This window comes from Polypterus senegalus, chromosome 3 (genome assembly GCF_016835505.1).
Source record: "Polypterus senegalus isolate Bchr_013 chromosome 3, ASM1683550v1, whole genome shotgun sequence".
Taxonomy (NCBI): domain Eukaryota; kingdom Metazoa; phylum Chordata; class Cladistia; order Polypteriformes; family Polypteridae; genus Polypterus; species Polypterus senegalus.
The window spans coordinates 36,723,242-36,738,954 of NC_053156.1; the positions used below are offsets into that span (position 1 = coordinate 36,723,242).

Genomic DNA, 15,713 nt, shown 5'->3' on the forward strand with positions numbered 1-15,713 from the left:
ACATGTGTATTTGCTGCCAGCGCTGTGAGGACACAGTGCATTAGAAGGTCACACTTTCTAGAGTATTATTAATGACAAGTATGGAGAACACACTTTTTTCTACATCACCACCAAGTTTCTATCAAATGCATCAAAACATTGAGATTTTGGGGAATTTTGTGTTTCTAAAATGTACTTTCTTAGCAAATACCTACTGACCTAAATGTATCATCCTGAAAACTTCCGATTTTTAGCTAAATGTGAAATAGTGTTCTGGTTGATAAGCGAATTAGTGATTTGCAAACTCATTTACAAAAATGTATTGCTAACTTTAGAGATCATTTTAGAAAATGTAAAGACAAGGTAAATAAGCTGCATCAATTAATTTTTGAACATTTAATCCTTATCCAGCACCATGTGTCAAGTGACCAAAGTTAAGTGATATTACATAATTAAATGACCACTGTTATTTGTCTCTTTGTTACTCTGCTGTCACTATGATAATCCTATTCTTGGGACCTAGTACAGTACCGATTTTCTTATTTGGGTACTCTGATTAAAGAATTTAAGAACGCCTGCATTTGAGAACTGAAAACAGAACCACTGCTTGTAGCAAGGCAAGTGAGATGCACTGTGGCATAATCATCCTAAAACACCCCTCATTCCTTCCAATGACCTTCAAATTTCATGGTGGACAAACCACTATATCCTCCCCATTCTCTTGGAAAAGCTGTGAACTCTGCGGGGGACAGCAATTTTTAATGCATGGGAGAATTCAAAGGAAACTGTTGCTTGTAGTACATGAAGACATATTTGAAACAAAATTCAATAAAAAAAAAAATACACAAATAAATATAAGTGCTGCAAATTGTGAAAGAATAAAGAAAATCATAAATAAGTAACCATCATGGAATAGGTTTTGTTGCTTATTTAATCCTGTCCATAATATTCCTTCAAATACAATATGAAATATCACTTGAATTTAAAACTGTCACATTCACTCAACAAAGCTGAAAGTGAGGGCTCTAGAGAGTGCTGTGTTTTATTTGGTTCATCAGTACACTGGACTTGAACCACAGCAGACATCTCTCATGTAGGCTGCTAATGAGGAATTCAGCATTTATAAAAAGTTTGTCGCTTGCACAGGAATTCAAGGCAATTTTTTCTTGCACTTGTAATTGATGTGGACAGTCACAACTTAAGACCATGCACGAGCCACACAATTCCCAAGTCAAGGAAAGCACATGCGTCCACTTTGCAGAGGATTCATCAACCGAAAAACAGTACCCCCTAGAGCCCACCTTCTCAGCTTTGATGAATGGAAGTAACAGTTTTAAATTCAAGCCGTACTGAATGTTATGTCTGGAGTAATATTACAGACAAAAATCTAAATAAGCAAAAAACATTTTGTGACACATTTACTTATTTACGGTGACATTTTATGATTTTTTATTCTTTATTTGAATTACTGGGAGTTATCCGTTATTTGTTTTAGTACCGTTCTGGTACTTACACTGAGGTTCGAAAGCTGGTATGGATACCAAATTTTAAATTTTTGTACCAACCCAAAACTAGACCTAGCCCACCTTAACAAAATGACATGTGTCTGTAACTGTGTGCCGAGAGCTATGTCTCTCTTATACTGCTTATGATCATGGGTTTTGTAAAAGCAGTGCTAATGTTTGAGGTGCACCATCTGTTGCAATGAAAAACAAAATCCATTTTATTACTATTGGCACAAAATACTGCACTGAAAACACTAAACAGCTAGTGTTTATATATATATATATATATATATATATATATATATATATATATATATATATATATATATATATATATATATATATATATATATATATATATATATATATAGTTACACACACACAGGGGAAACACTGTTTAATGATTAGCCGACCAAACTTAAGTAACAAAAAGACAACATGGAAACACATTCAGGAATTAGGGTCCCTTAAGCTGAATATTTAAGAACTGATGTGAGCAGAGTTTTTACTGAAAAGAATTGAATAGTATACAGTTGTTGTGGAGAAGATATGGAGCAGAATAAAAGTTGGTTGGCTGTTTGTGCGGATAAATTGATGGGGAAAGAGGACGAGACCAAGAGGAAAGCTGAAAATGCCATGAATTAAGTGGTAGTGGGTGATGCGAGAAGAAGGAATCCAAACCCTAAGAATGACCAAGACAGCTTCAAACAAGCCTGAACTGGCTTAGAAAAAAAAGGCAGAAAGGGGAGGAAAAAAAAAAAACCACTGCGAAAATCATAGTAATCCTGCTAAAATTAGCTCAACAGATAAAGTGCTAAGTAAATGAATCTTAGTACAAGGAACCTCCTATCAGTGTTTAGGACATGTAGCATCAGTTTATCTGACCTTATTCTTTTACATTGTTTTTTCTTTATGTAGCTCTTTCTCTCCCTTAAAGAGACCCTTCCCCACTTTTTCTTCTTTACCACAATCCTCCGTAAATTCTGGCATTGCCCTCCCATTCTCTTTCTGGTTACAGATAAGCCAGTCTCTCTTTATTTCCGTTTGTCAACATCATTCTTATTCCTGAAAATTCCTGGGCATTTCCAAGTTCTCTCCAACCTTTTACCAGTATAAGAAGAATTCAGGAAAATCTTGTTGCTACAGCTGCCAAGTTACTTCATGCCTCTTGTTGAAAATCTCCAGTGCTTCTAAATTTTGCCAACTGACTATTTTCCTTTTTTAATAAAACTTTTTGGAACTGTCTCTCTCTGGGCCATCTCTAGAATTCATTGTGAATTGGTCTACCTTAGATTCAAAAATCAAAACTCCATTCCTAATAGCATTACAGTTATAGCACACTTCTGCCAAATTAACCTAACTCTCTTGTTACCCAATTACTTTCTTCTTCATCTATGCATTTTGCCGATTTTAACTCTGCTGCTAGGATCTGGGAGATACAGGGTATGAGAAGGAGTCTTTGTAGGAGAATGCTGGGTACAGTTTGCAGTTTTTCCCCTTTTCAATTGATCTTTGTGTATGTTAAATTCCTTAAATCATTAAAACATGATCACAAAAAAGGTAATCAATTTAATAAATATAAGCCTCTCTTAGGCGAAAATTTCTCAAAACATTAAAAGAACTTACGTTTTTTGTCCATCTCTTCACTCCATCATAGCCTTTAGTTCGTAATTTGTCATAAAAAAAGCTATTAAAAAAGTGAACCTAAAAGGAAAAAAAACTCAAGATTTGTTTGTAGTTTGAGATTTTCATCTGCATATTAAGATATATTCAATTCTAGTTATCCACAAAAAAAAAATTCTCTCATAGGACCAATGCTTCAGAATCTGCAATTTCCATAATCATTTTTTTTTTTTTTGTTTTGTTTTAAAAAAACTTCAGGTTGTACCACCTTAATGGTAGACAGGGTCAGGCAGATGGGTTGGCCCTCCACTCTTGCCCCTGGGAGATAAGTAATAATCCTCACACAGGTTAGTCTATGGAAACTGTGCTATGACTTCTACTTCTTCTGTAGTCAAGTTCGATCTTCTTCTAGGCACTCCACCAGAGGTCGTCATCAACTGCAGCAGAAGCATCTCGTGGAAGTGACTAAACTATTCCTTAATGGGAATTGCTTGTCTGTGGGAAACGGTGCCAACTGTGGTACATATAAATGGGTCCAACAATTTACTCATTCCTGTTGGTGCCAGGGAATCAACAATCCATTCAGCATGGTGCATATGCACCCCTGGCCATCTAAGTGTACCAAAGACCCGTTACTGCTCGTTCTCCTGTTTTGTTGCTACATGACAGGCCTCTCAGAATTTTTTTTTTTTACCCTAGATATGATAGTGAATAGGTGGGAGTAGACTGTGGGTATTTTAAAATGGGTTACACTTTTGTAATAATGAATAAACTAATCCCAATAGTGAGAGAAGACCGATGTGATTTGTCATGTGTAGTTGGTATGCATACAAGTCCAGAATAACTAACAGCACTTCTCTTATGAACAGCCTACCCATTATTTAAAGAATAGACACACTTCATTGTGATATAGGATTCCCCTTTTTATTTAGGCTATACCATGTATAATAATCTGTACAATAATTTAAGGGAAAAAAACAAAACACACACACACACACACACACACACACACGAGAGAGTCCACTGCACTCTCACTATTAATATTTACAACAATCACATTGTTAATACATTATCTAAATTAATATATTTGAAAAGGTGAACCAACGGTCTCACAGCTTCAGAAGGATAGTTGCCGAGCACTGATTTTAAACCTATGTATTGAGTCTGCATGTTCTGGCTCCATCTTAATTACACTGGTAATCCTCTGACACCTACTGTACATCCTGTTGGGAAAGTGATAGCTCATTCAAGATTTGTGCCTATACTGTGATTAATAAGGCTAAGACTAGCTACAGCCCTTTCAAACCTAAGTTGAAATAACCGTTTCAGAAAATGGATAGGTAGACTTAATCTATACCTTTTTATGCAAAGACTCAAACAGGATATGGTTAAAGCTATCCCAAATGTGAACTCAAAGACAGCGATTTCTAAAATTTTCATGTAACCACACACAAATATAAATCCATTAAACACTGAGGAACAGAAATTACCCTTTTAATTTCTTTTTTCCTCATCTCACTCAGAATTGTCATGACCACTACAAGGAACAGTAGGGATAAAGACAAAATAAATACAGTAGTTTATTTTTAATTTTGAAACACTGGACCAATACTTCTAAGCAAACACTGAAACACTCTGATAAGTGATTTTTCAATATAAAAAGTTACGTAAGAAATGCAAAATTCTCTCACCTTTTCTGGTACTGCATCCATCACCAGATCACCATACATGTTCATAACCTGCAAAATATAACAATGCTGACTTACAATAGAACTGTGTTATGTCACTTTTAAACACCCTTCTGAATTTACCCTTTAGGGATACACAACTCAAACTCACTTACTAGAATATCACTTATTAAATCACTGATTTTTTTTTTTTGGATGACCCAGTATGTTATGAAAATGTCTAGAATACCTTGTTAAATACAGCACACTGCTTGTTAACAGCAAATATTAAGTCATAGACATCAATTATTTTTTGTATCTTGGTATTAATTTTTCATCATCATCATCATTAATTTCATTAGGTCTAAGTTTATTTAATAAAATCCATTATTTTTTAATAAGCAACCTTAACATTACTATGATACAAAAAAAAAAAATAGCAACCTTAACATTACTATGATACAAAAAAAAAATAGCAAACTTCATGGAAAAGTGTTAATGTAATGTAAATTTACAAAATACAAACTACAAGTATTTCTAGTTTCATGGGTAACTGTGCATCTTATAATCCTGCAGTTCTCTGAATGAAAAAGAAGACACAAAGACCAGCCAATTAAAGAATATAGGTCAATCACAGTTCAAAAAATTAGTCACTGGGAAAAAAAAGGTTGCAATAAAAACCTACAGCAGCAGGCGATTTCAAAAACTGAACTTGATTAGCATCTTTTAACTTTTATAATTAATTTCCTCCCTCTTCATCATGCACTGCTCAAATGGCAAGATATGGATGAAGAAATAAACAAATGCACACTCTATTCAGATGACATACCAAATCAATGTAATTGTTGTAATTACATTCATAATAATGTAAATATTGTGAAGCAATTACATAGCAGACACAACAGCAAAACACTTCATCTTGGTTATTAATTTCTGATGAGTTATTTCATATTGCAATCACTTTAAAGACAACTCATTGCAAAAATCATTTATCTGCATTGATCAGCAATTATTCACATTTATAAAGAACAAAACATTTTGGAAAAATAAAGATTGGGATCCAACATAATATAATGCATACAAAACCTGCACCTTCATATATAGCAAGATAAATCTAAACACTAACCTGATCATTGAGCCAGTTCTGGCCATATAATGTGCTTAGGTCATCCATGGTGAGGACATGTCTTTTATAGTTCACCCGAAACCCACGCAGCATAGCATTACCTGGTAATCGCTGGTAAGACTGGATTAAGTGGTGCACAACTGTTTTTCTGCAATCAATCAAAGAAAACACTCAAAACAGTTTGTGGTAAGTAGCCAACAAAATTCTGACAAATGTGTGTCACATTTCCATAACAAGGATTACCAAATGTACCTGGCTTGGCTGCTGAAGTTGTCCTGGAAAATCTCCTGAAGTCTATCTACTATTTCATCCACATGGATGGGTATCAGACTCCCATAACGTTGCATCATCTCATCTAGCATACCTGTAACAAATTTCCATTTAAAAAAATAAACAAATAAATAGTTAGTGCATTTGATACACCCAAACAGGAGGACTCTTTTTCTCCCCAATAAAACGTTTCATATATCAAAGTGCAATAAAAAACAGTTTCTCATGTCAATCAAAAAAGAAAACTACTAGAACACAGAAACAATTACTTCCATGACTTCAATTTAAAAAACTGAAAATTTTGCTCCAAAACCCCATCTTTCACTGCCTAAAATCAGACAAACTAGGATTTGCAGTACAGCTCACAGCATTTCCAAAGAACTAATCAGCCTTAAAGTAAAATTAGAGTAAAACTCAAAAACATGTGGTAATCTTCAGTATGTTAGCATTCTTTGTCAGTGTGTTTAGAACAACAAATAAAATCTGACTTACTCAAGAACGTTTTCATAGAAAACCAGTATAGTAATTTAGTGTAAGATGTAGGACAAACTCTTCATTTTAAAATAAAAGATGTAATGTTCATACAATTATTCCGTCACCACCTGTCAAATTGTGGCAAAGTCATATTGACATTGCATGTAAATCCTCAGAGATTCTGACTCATGCTTTCCCAGTGACTTCACTTCACGCAGTATTTCAGTTCCCAAACATCTCTTATCATCCATCTGAGGACCTTCTTAATGCAGGCAGCTCCTCAAGTCAACCCTATGCAGCCAGGAAAGCTGCATGGTTAGACCTTCAGGTAAGCGGATTTCCATGATGTTCCAAAGATTTAAGTCAGTTTTCAGTTAACACCCTAACAGAATTGAAATCATCAAATTCTGGCAATGCTACTTATTAGAATATATTAAAGGATCTCCCAAGGTCATGTATTTGTTTGATATGGACAAGCCACCAACTAAACAGGATGAAGTCTCCAACTTAACCTGGTAACACAAGCAGCTTTATGGTTTAATAAGATGCATGGCTAGAATACAGTACGTCGAAAGAAATGGCTGGTTGATGTTTAAAGTTTGGCAAGTGTAATTTTAAACGTGCAGCATACATTCTCCCGTTTCTGAAGGACGTCTTGCTTTTTCTTCTGTTCTTACCATTTGGATGGGCGTTTATTTATTCTCTGGAAGAAACAGTAGCACCTCAGAAGCAAAGGAAAAATGCAAAGTGGCCTGTGACAACCAAACGTAAAATCATGAATTCAAATAATTTTGTAAAATAATCACTATAACCTTTAAACAGGTTGGTAAACTAGACATTATATCAATTTGCTCATAGTTATGATTACACCGGTCTACAAAAATATTTTTGTTTGCTACTGGGAACTTCAGACCAGCTCTAACTTTTTACACTGATTTCCTATATGAATTCGGAATTCAGCTAACATGTCAGGTTTTTGAGATGCACATCCTTGATGTTTTGACAAATTTGAATATCAATATAATATATAGCAACACTGTGCTTTTCTGTAGTTTGAACTGTCCTACCAAAATAGTTTTGTTGCGTTTATTCTGAAAACAAATCAGAAGATGATACCAGAGACACATTAAAACATGTGTGTCAGTTTACCACAATATAAAAGCAAGGTCAGCATGCACAAAAATGTTAAGACACTCTTGCTTTTGCACTTGTAATGTACATCCATCTCTCTTTGCAAGAATCAACAGTAGTCATCCATTATGCTCAGAGTAAATTTCCCCCAACCCCCCCCCCATATCATTTTTCCTTCACTTTTATATCTTCATGAAATCTTTCCTCATGCTTATCACTGACATCTCCCAGATTTGGTGGAAAAAAGTTGAGATGAGAATGTAAAAAAACAAAACAAAAAAAAAAAAACAAAATGCATCTTCAGTGACATTCTGGCTCCCATAAACTGATATGCTTTCAGCATGTTCTCCATAAACTTGCTCTGTGACTGGCAAGAAAATTATGGACAACCTGCACGAATGCTTCTCATGTTGCTGATTAAATTGGCTTCAGTTTTCTTTTGAACTCACCATCAAGCATCCGTTCACGGATTTCAGGGCCAACCAAAACACCTTCCTTAATTTTGGATTCAGTTTTTGAGACCAAACCTATTTCTTAAATGCTGAAACACAACACCGTTTCTGTCCATCACCTTGACAAAATGTTCAAAGAAATGGTGAATTTAATAAACGAAAGGTCCTGAAATGCAATGTGATGTTAAGGAAACAGTAAAACTGACTACCTATAGCAACGTCATGTCTGAATTGTGTCATTATGCTTTAGTCATATAAGACTTGGTAATCTGTAACATTTTTTCCCCTCAATAAAAAAAAATCAATGACAAGGTAAATAGCTCACAGTTGTTAGTAACGCACTTCATTTCTCAATAGCAACCATAGGTGAATTACCTGTATTTATCAAAATGGTTATCCCTTCTTTACTGTCCAGTCACCCTAGTTGTCCTAGAACATCATAACTAAAAAAAAAATGGGACGTGCTAGATGAAAATTGTTTTCAGGTTTGAAGTCACCAAGTGAAATTTACAAGTACAAGCGAAAGAATCCCAGTTGACTATTTGTATTTTTCTTGTGATGGCTGAAAACAAATGTGATTCATAAACTCTTTCTTGGGGGCAATCCACATTCAGATGTGAGGTTGAAGGTTTCATTTTAAAAAGGTACCGCTATTTTAAACAAGCAACAAAGCCAACAAATAAGCATTTAGGATTATTATTTGTGTTTTAGTCAATACATTTTCTCTTAGGTAGCTAGCTCAGTCACAGAAAACCTACAATATGCTCCTGGGTGATATAATGTGGGCTCTGCCAAAGGACACTAACAAGCAGCTTTACAACCCATCTTGGGCAAGAAGAGTATCATTATTTACAGGACTGTCAACAGTGCAAACAAAACGCTACAGTACTTTCAATATTAGCAAGATCTTTGGAGCTTTTGTCTTCAGCTTGTGGGATAATTGAACTGTGGTTAGTATAACAAGCCCTTACCTTAATTCTAGCTACTCAGAACTAAGGATGGAAGCCACTGACCAATCTAGTCATTACTGTGATTGTTATTAATTTCATCAGACTTTTTTGATGGGTGAAAGAAGGCAATAAATAAATATTTTGGGAACAACCAATACAGGAAGAGAACCCTGGCACACTCTTGCAAGGACAACAAAGCACTTTTCCCAGTTTACATGTCAATGAACTCTTGGATCTCTCTATTTTTACAAGCATTGTTGCCTCTGGATTCGTTTTCCACCAGATAAACATTGAAACAGTTTTTATGACCTAAAGCGAAGTCACCTAGTTGTTGCAGATAGACTGGTAAAATCAGAAGCTTAAAAGAATCGGAAAGCTACTAACTTAATGTTTTGCTCATCTTACAAAGCCTGGAAAAAGTTATGTCAAATGAAAGGAAGGAGAGATGTCTGCTTTGACCAACTCTATAAGAATAAGAAAAAATAAATTATACCCCCAGTAAAGTGTCAAAGGCCATATGTTTATTATTAATAAAATTCTAAAAATATGTCAGTTCTGTGCTCAACCCTTTTATTATACACAAAGAATTTAGACTGATCTCTCTTATATGTACAGCTCTTTGTTGGGTGGGAGTTTTATTATGGACAGTTTTCAAAGTATACTCTCATACTTGTTGCATTAGCTTCACTTGCTGATTGTTTTTCTAAATAAAATGAGAAAATGAACATATGCTTATGATCCACATCTAGACAGCAGTCCAAAAGCACGGAAGTGCAGCTAATACTCTGCTAGGAAACCAACATATATTCCTCAAACAGCCAGCATCCATCATGTTCACATCATAACTTAATATACTGCCACCTTCAGATTGTTCCAAGAGAACATAGGCTTTTTGTCTTAAGAGTATTACAATAGTGAAAGCTTAAATAAAAAAAAAAAATAAAATAAAATAAAAAATCCAGCTATTTCCCAAACATTATTTACCTTGAATACAGGAGATGTGCTCTTCAGAAAGTGAAGCTTGTAGGTTAGCATTCGATTTTTCTTTGCTGACCATACTACCAGGTGCCTGACTTTGTGTCGATTCTTGCAACTGCATTGAACTATCATTGAACATACCACTGACTTGCATATTAGATGAATCAGGCACCAGGAAACCATTTACACCACATGAAAGGGAATCTAAAAATTAGAGGAATGTAATTAAAGTTCATGCACAAAACATGCCAATTGATCAAAATCTAGCCAACTTTCCTCACGTTACTTGCACTTTTGCATATGTTAAACAAAAACTGGCATGAGAATAGCATAATAGCACTGCAACTTAAAAATCTCAAGAAAGAAGACTTCATAGAATAAACCTTGCAATAAACACTTTTCATTACAGCAAAAAGCAAAGTGAAGAAAGTCTTAGCTTTTATCTAACATTTACATTAAATTTAAACTAAGGTTCATGCATTGTTTACTTAAAAGAAAAAAAATGCTAATGTTGTGAAGAAAGTGTCCTAGAAAATGGAACAATATGCATTAACTATTTACACCATTTTTATAATGAAACATCAGAAAAAATAACTCTAACCAAAAAAAAACAAAAACGTGATTTTAAGTTATTTTTTTCTTCACACATTGTATGTACACTATACTATCTTTCTATTTGTATGAGGCACACCAATGTTTCAGTTGTGAGGACACGCTTGTGAGATCACTGCCAGACAACTGTTCAAATAAACCACAAAACAAAATGGCACAGATCAGTGTAAAACATGTAAATATAAAGTCTGACATCAAGGACAAAGTCTGCAAAAACCGAAAAATTAAATTTCAGTATTTTCAGATAACCTCTATATATATTTATATTTAAAAAAAACCTATTGAAAACATTCTTTGGAGTAATGAAGGTAAAGCAAAACTGCTTTAAATATCTGGAGAGAAATCTTTACATCAGTGGACAGAAGACTTCTTTTGGCTGCTCCCGTTAGGGGTTGCCACAGCAGATCATCTTTTTCCATAAGTGGACAGAAGACTAAAGGAAGAAAAATAGAACATGTTCCTTTACTCCTCAACTGAATGTACATTAGACCAGTACTCTGGATAGAATCACAACTAGTACAATTAACATAAAAACAAGCTCAGGTACAATTCGAAATGAAAATGCAATCCAAGATCAGCCACATTGCATGGATGTGCATATCCGCAACTGCATGCCTCCAGATTTTTGTGTCTGCGTGGTCCTGTGTGCTTCAATCTTTTTAAAGAAAAGGCCAGTGCACATTTGTGAAATGATTCTACACATGTGCAGCACTGTGCATACAATTGCTTGATAAATAGAACTGGGAGTGCATCCCCTACCCATGACCAAAAGTATCTGTGTTATTTCAGTTTTGGAGTACAAACATTCTTTACAGAATCAGGGCAGTCTCTCTCTGGGATTAAAGCTGGACTTGCACATTCATTGCCCTGACATGGAGTGGACACAAGGACTCTCTCTTATATATATTTCTCTGTCCTGTTTCCTCTTCAAACCCAGCCCCAAACCCAATTATCTAGCCTGACCGCGTGACCTTTAACTTCAGCAGTGACGTGACACCAATGGGGTCATGAGAGAGGAGCGGGGAATGCAGTAGTCCAAAGGAGGAATAGGGATCGAGAAAAGCGGCGAGGGGGTGTATGGGAGGCCGCAGACAGCGTAGGGAAAGGTTTGGTAGAGGAGGAATAGGAATTGAGAAATGCCATGTGGGCTGCGTGTAGGGGAAAACGGGTTTGAAGAGGAAGCAGGACAAACCAAAAGAGAACTATATATGAGATTATTGAGTGCAAACTGATCACTATCCAAAATTCTGAAACCTCCATCTTCATTCCCAGAATCTCTCGCCTTCCTTCTGACACCAATCTCCCTTTTAAATTTAAACACACAATTCCCACGACTATCAATAAGTCCCAAGAACAAACGTTTGCAAAGATTTGCGTTAATCTACAACAAGCAGTCATCAGCCATGTTTAGTTGTACGTGGCTTTTTCTAGGGTTAGATCTTTCGACTCATTACCTGTCGTCTCCAGCAAAACACCTATTCACAAGTGTGTCTTTCAAGAAGTATTTCTTTCTTTTTGATTTCTGAATTCCTTTCTCATCATTTTCCGTTCCTATTCTTACACCACTGTATGCTACAGCGGGTGTCAGCTAGTAAACAAATTTTGATAATTTGGAGGAATATTAAAATTCATTGTTTAATAGGCCTAGCTAAAATAATAGCTTGTAAGTTACACTAGGAGCTCACAGTTTATTGCCAGGTTTAACAATGTAAAATTACTGTATTAATGTATCACTCTTAAAATACTCACTAAAATTTCAATAATGACAAATGCACACTTGGGAGAAAAGCAAATGAATGCCATTAATACACAAAAAACTAAGAAGTTTGTGATTAGAAAGGTTATGAAGAGAAATCTAAATTTTATTAGGGTTTAAAATTGCTGTCAAATGGAAGTGTTATTCTGCAATTAACATTCATAAACAACAGCTAATCATGAGTCATGACATGACCTTGTGCTGCTGACAAACAGTTCAATCATTTCAGAACCTTTATTTATAATAATGGAAGAAAAAGAATGCTCATTTTTCATTTGTAATGTTTCTTGGTTGTTCTTTCTGAAGCTGCGAAAAGTTAAAGGCAACACCTACACTACATATTTTGCTTCTGTAGATGTCTCAGTAAACATAAGAAGTCTAGGCATACTTAGAGAGAAAAGAAAAAAAGTACATAAACCTAGGGATTGTCAAGGTTGAATTATGTCACACTGAAAATCAGCATGCTAATGCCGATTTACAATCATTTTTGTCAAGCGAGAGTAGAACCTAAATGTGTGCCCAAGTGCTCTGCTTTAACTACAAAAAACTGCCAACCTGTATGAAGATACTCCCTAGAATGGAGACCATTTATTTCAAGGGTACATATATGCACCATTTTTCTACAGATGGGCAAGAGTGCAATTCAATTCTCCTAATAGCATTTTTTCTAACGAGAAATGGATTAGAAGTCCTTCGAAAAAATACAGACAAAAATACTGTACAGAAGACACACCAGGCCAAAAATGAACCAAGACATTTTATGTATAGCTTAAAAACTATTGTCAGTACAAACCATCAAACTCATTTATCTTTGGTGTGAAACTTATATTGTTCCACTTTTTGAGAACAAAATGTGCCACAAAGGTAAGTATGCATACACACGGTATTTATCACTTTATCTGGTTCAAAGTCTGCTGAAAATATGATTCTTACAGTTATAAGAAATGTCACAATTTATACATAACTGTCCAGTTTCAATTTTTTTTTTTTTAATTCATAAACATGGTAAACAGTAGTAGTATTGTGAAGTGTACAAATTACTAGAAGAGGGTGATACAACAGATGATATTGTGTATGATTTGGGATGTGTGACTAGAGGAATTACACATATGCTAAAAATTAGTGGAAAACTTGTCAACACATTTAAATGTAAAATACGCATTAAAAAATGTGCAAATCTGTTCATGCAAAAAAGGAAGCAAGAAATTTGATTTTTATGTTTGCGTACTAGCATTTCAAAGTAACGTCTTTGTGTATGGACCTGTATGTGAATAGTGTGTAACAAGTGAGCCTACACTTTTAAGAATATCATCCAGAGTGATATGCACTTTAACCTGATGGGTGAGCTTAATCCTCAAACTGTACTTGTTTAAACTGAACACATTGTTAAAGCATTCACAGTTCATGCCTGCAGCTATATAAAAAAAAAATAAAAAAAAAAAAATGACTGTAGTGGTCACTGGCAGTTGACAAAAGCCCAGGGCTGAAGCATAGGTGCTTAAAATGAACTGTTACAGAAAATAAAAAAAATATTGCCTACATTGTTTATGTAGCATCAGAAATAAATAAAAAACATCCTTTAGTGAAATTTTAAAGTTTAATCAATATTATTTGTGGGATGACATATTGAAGGTGGTTAGCACCATTACATCACAAGTCTATAGGTTTTGGTGGTCACTCAGCAAATTCCGCCCAGAATATGTATGGATTTTGTAAATGCTATGTTTTTCCTCTTACATTAAAATGTTCTTAAGTTAAAAAGTAATTCCAAACTGGCTCCATTTGACTATGGGGTATGAGCATGAGGGGACTGATCGAATTGATATTCTTTCCAGGATTGGCTGCTGCCAGGACAGGCTCCAACTAGAGACTACTGTGAATTGTATTATGCAAGTGTAAGATTATGGCTTGTCATTAAATTCTCTTGTTTTGGTGCTTTATTTCTATGCTTCTCTCAGTAGTCATAACCATTACTTTAAAATGCCAGAAAACAATTGTTACAAGCACTGTATTCAAAGTATTGTTATTCAAAATGTTGTTAAAGAAAAAAAAAAGAAGAGTGTTTGACATAATTAAAAGGTCCTAAAACATATGACTTGCACATTCAACTGCAATGCATTATTATTCATATTTCAGATTTGAAAAAAAAAAATACACAACAGATCATTACAACTACACTAACCTGTTGCATTTGCAGGAGCAACCATCTCACTATTGGGTATGTCTGTGGTATCAACTCTCTCACCTATCGTGGTGCTCCCTTGCTGAAGCTCTACAGAGTGTGAATAGACTGCAATCTCTGAGCCAGCAGGATGGAGAGAGCCAAGCAGATGCTGATCCGAAGTTGAACCATTTAACAGCTCAGAGAAAGACTGAGAGTCACAACTGCCACCTGCATCATCCTCTTCCTCCATTTCTGTTTCTTCAAGAGTATCAAGATGCTGCCTTTTGGTAACAGCACCGATTTCCCCTGGCATCTCTGAAAGGGACATGGGAGACAGACTACCAAATGACCGAAATCTTTTGTTCCGTCTACTGATGAAAGATCCACTCTTTAGTGCCAATCTGCCCCACCTGCGAAAAGGAAATAAAAAAGAGGTCCAAGGGTAAAGGAGCATGTTAAATCCCCTTCTCCTCTTTTTCAGTCGTTTAATTTTTTTTGCCCTTCGAAATAAAGGGAGGCCGTTTAATGATGATGGAGAATGATACGATTTGTACTTTGGTAGAGCTTGTGGAGAACAATGATCTTGAAATCCCCAGTCAGTGCTGGCAACAGTGTCCCAGCTTTCATTTCCTTCATCTTCCCCCGTTTCTTCTACCGTCTCCAAGACTTCTCCATCCTCAACTTCCTCCTCATTTTCACGCACACTTTCTAGAAATTGAGTCATTTTACTAGAAGGTACTTTTTTTACCAATGGTGAGGACCACAAAGGCCTGACCCTATGCCTCAGTTTATCTCGTCTCCCAACAGCCCCCTGATTCATATGTTTGAAATGCTGCATGTTACTAGGGGACTCATTTAGATGCACATAGGCCTTGATACTCTCAAGTCCCTCTGTTCCTTCTTCCTGAAACTGAAAACTCAGGCCTTGAGGTACATCAGGCTTCCAGCGATTTCGTACCAATGCTGTACCACTGTCTCGCATTGTTTTCAACACACTCTACAGGAGGAAAAACAAATACCATAAGC

The 15,713-nt window shown here is 35.5% G+C and overlaps 1 protein-coding gene across 5 annotated transcripts in view; it reads right to left on the reverse strand.

The window, feature by feature from the left end:
* The window catches only part of LOC120525021 (sentrin-specific protease 3-like), a 66,214-nt gene that overhangs the window by 26,826 nt on the left and 23,675 nt on the right, over positions 1 to 15,713 (reverse strand). For 4 of the 5 annotated variants that reach the window (XM_039746946.1, XM_039746948.1, XM_039746947.1 and 1 more), the window contains exons 3-8: positions 14,706 to 15,684; positions 10,162 to 10,359; positions 6,153 to 6,264; positions 5,901 to 6,048; positions 4,799 to 4,846; positions 3,111 to 3,188 (exon numbers count right to left, since the gene is read on the reverse strand). In XM_039746946.1, coding sequence (XP_039602880.1) covers positions 3,111 to 3,188; positions 4,799 to 4,846; positions 5,901 to 6,048; positions 6,153 to 6,264; positions 10,162 to 10,359; positions 14,706 to 15,669 — 1,548 coding nt within the window. In that variant the 5' untranslated portion in view covers positions 15,670 to 15,684. The remainder of the gene's footprint in view (positions 1 to 3,110; positions 3,189 to 4,798; positions 4,847 to 5,900; positions 6,049 to 6,152; positions 6,265 to 10,161; positions 10,360 to 14,705; positions 15,685 to 15,713) is intronic. The other variant, XM_039746950.1, reaches the window with a different exon arrangement.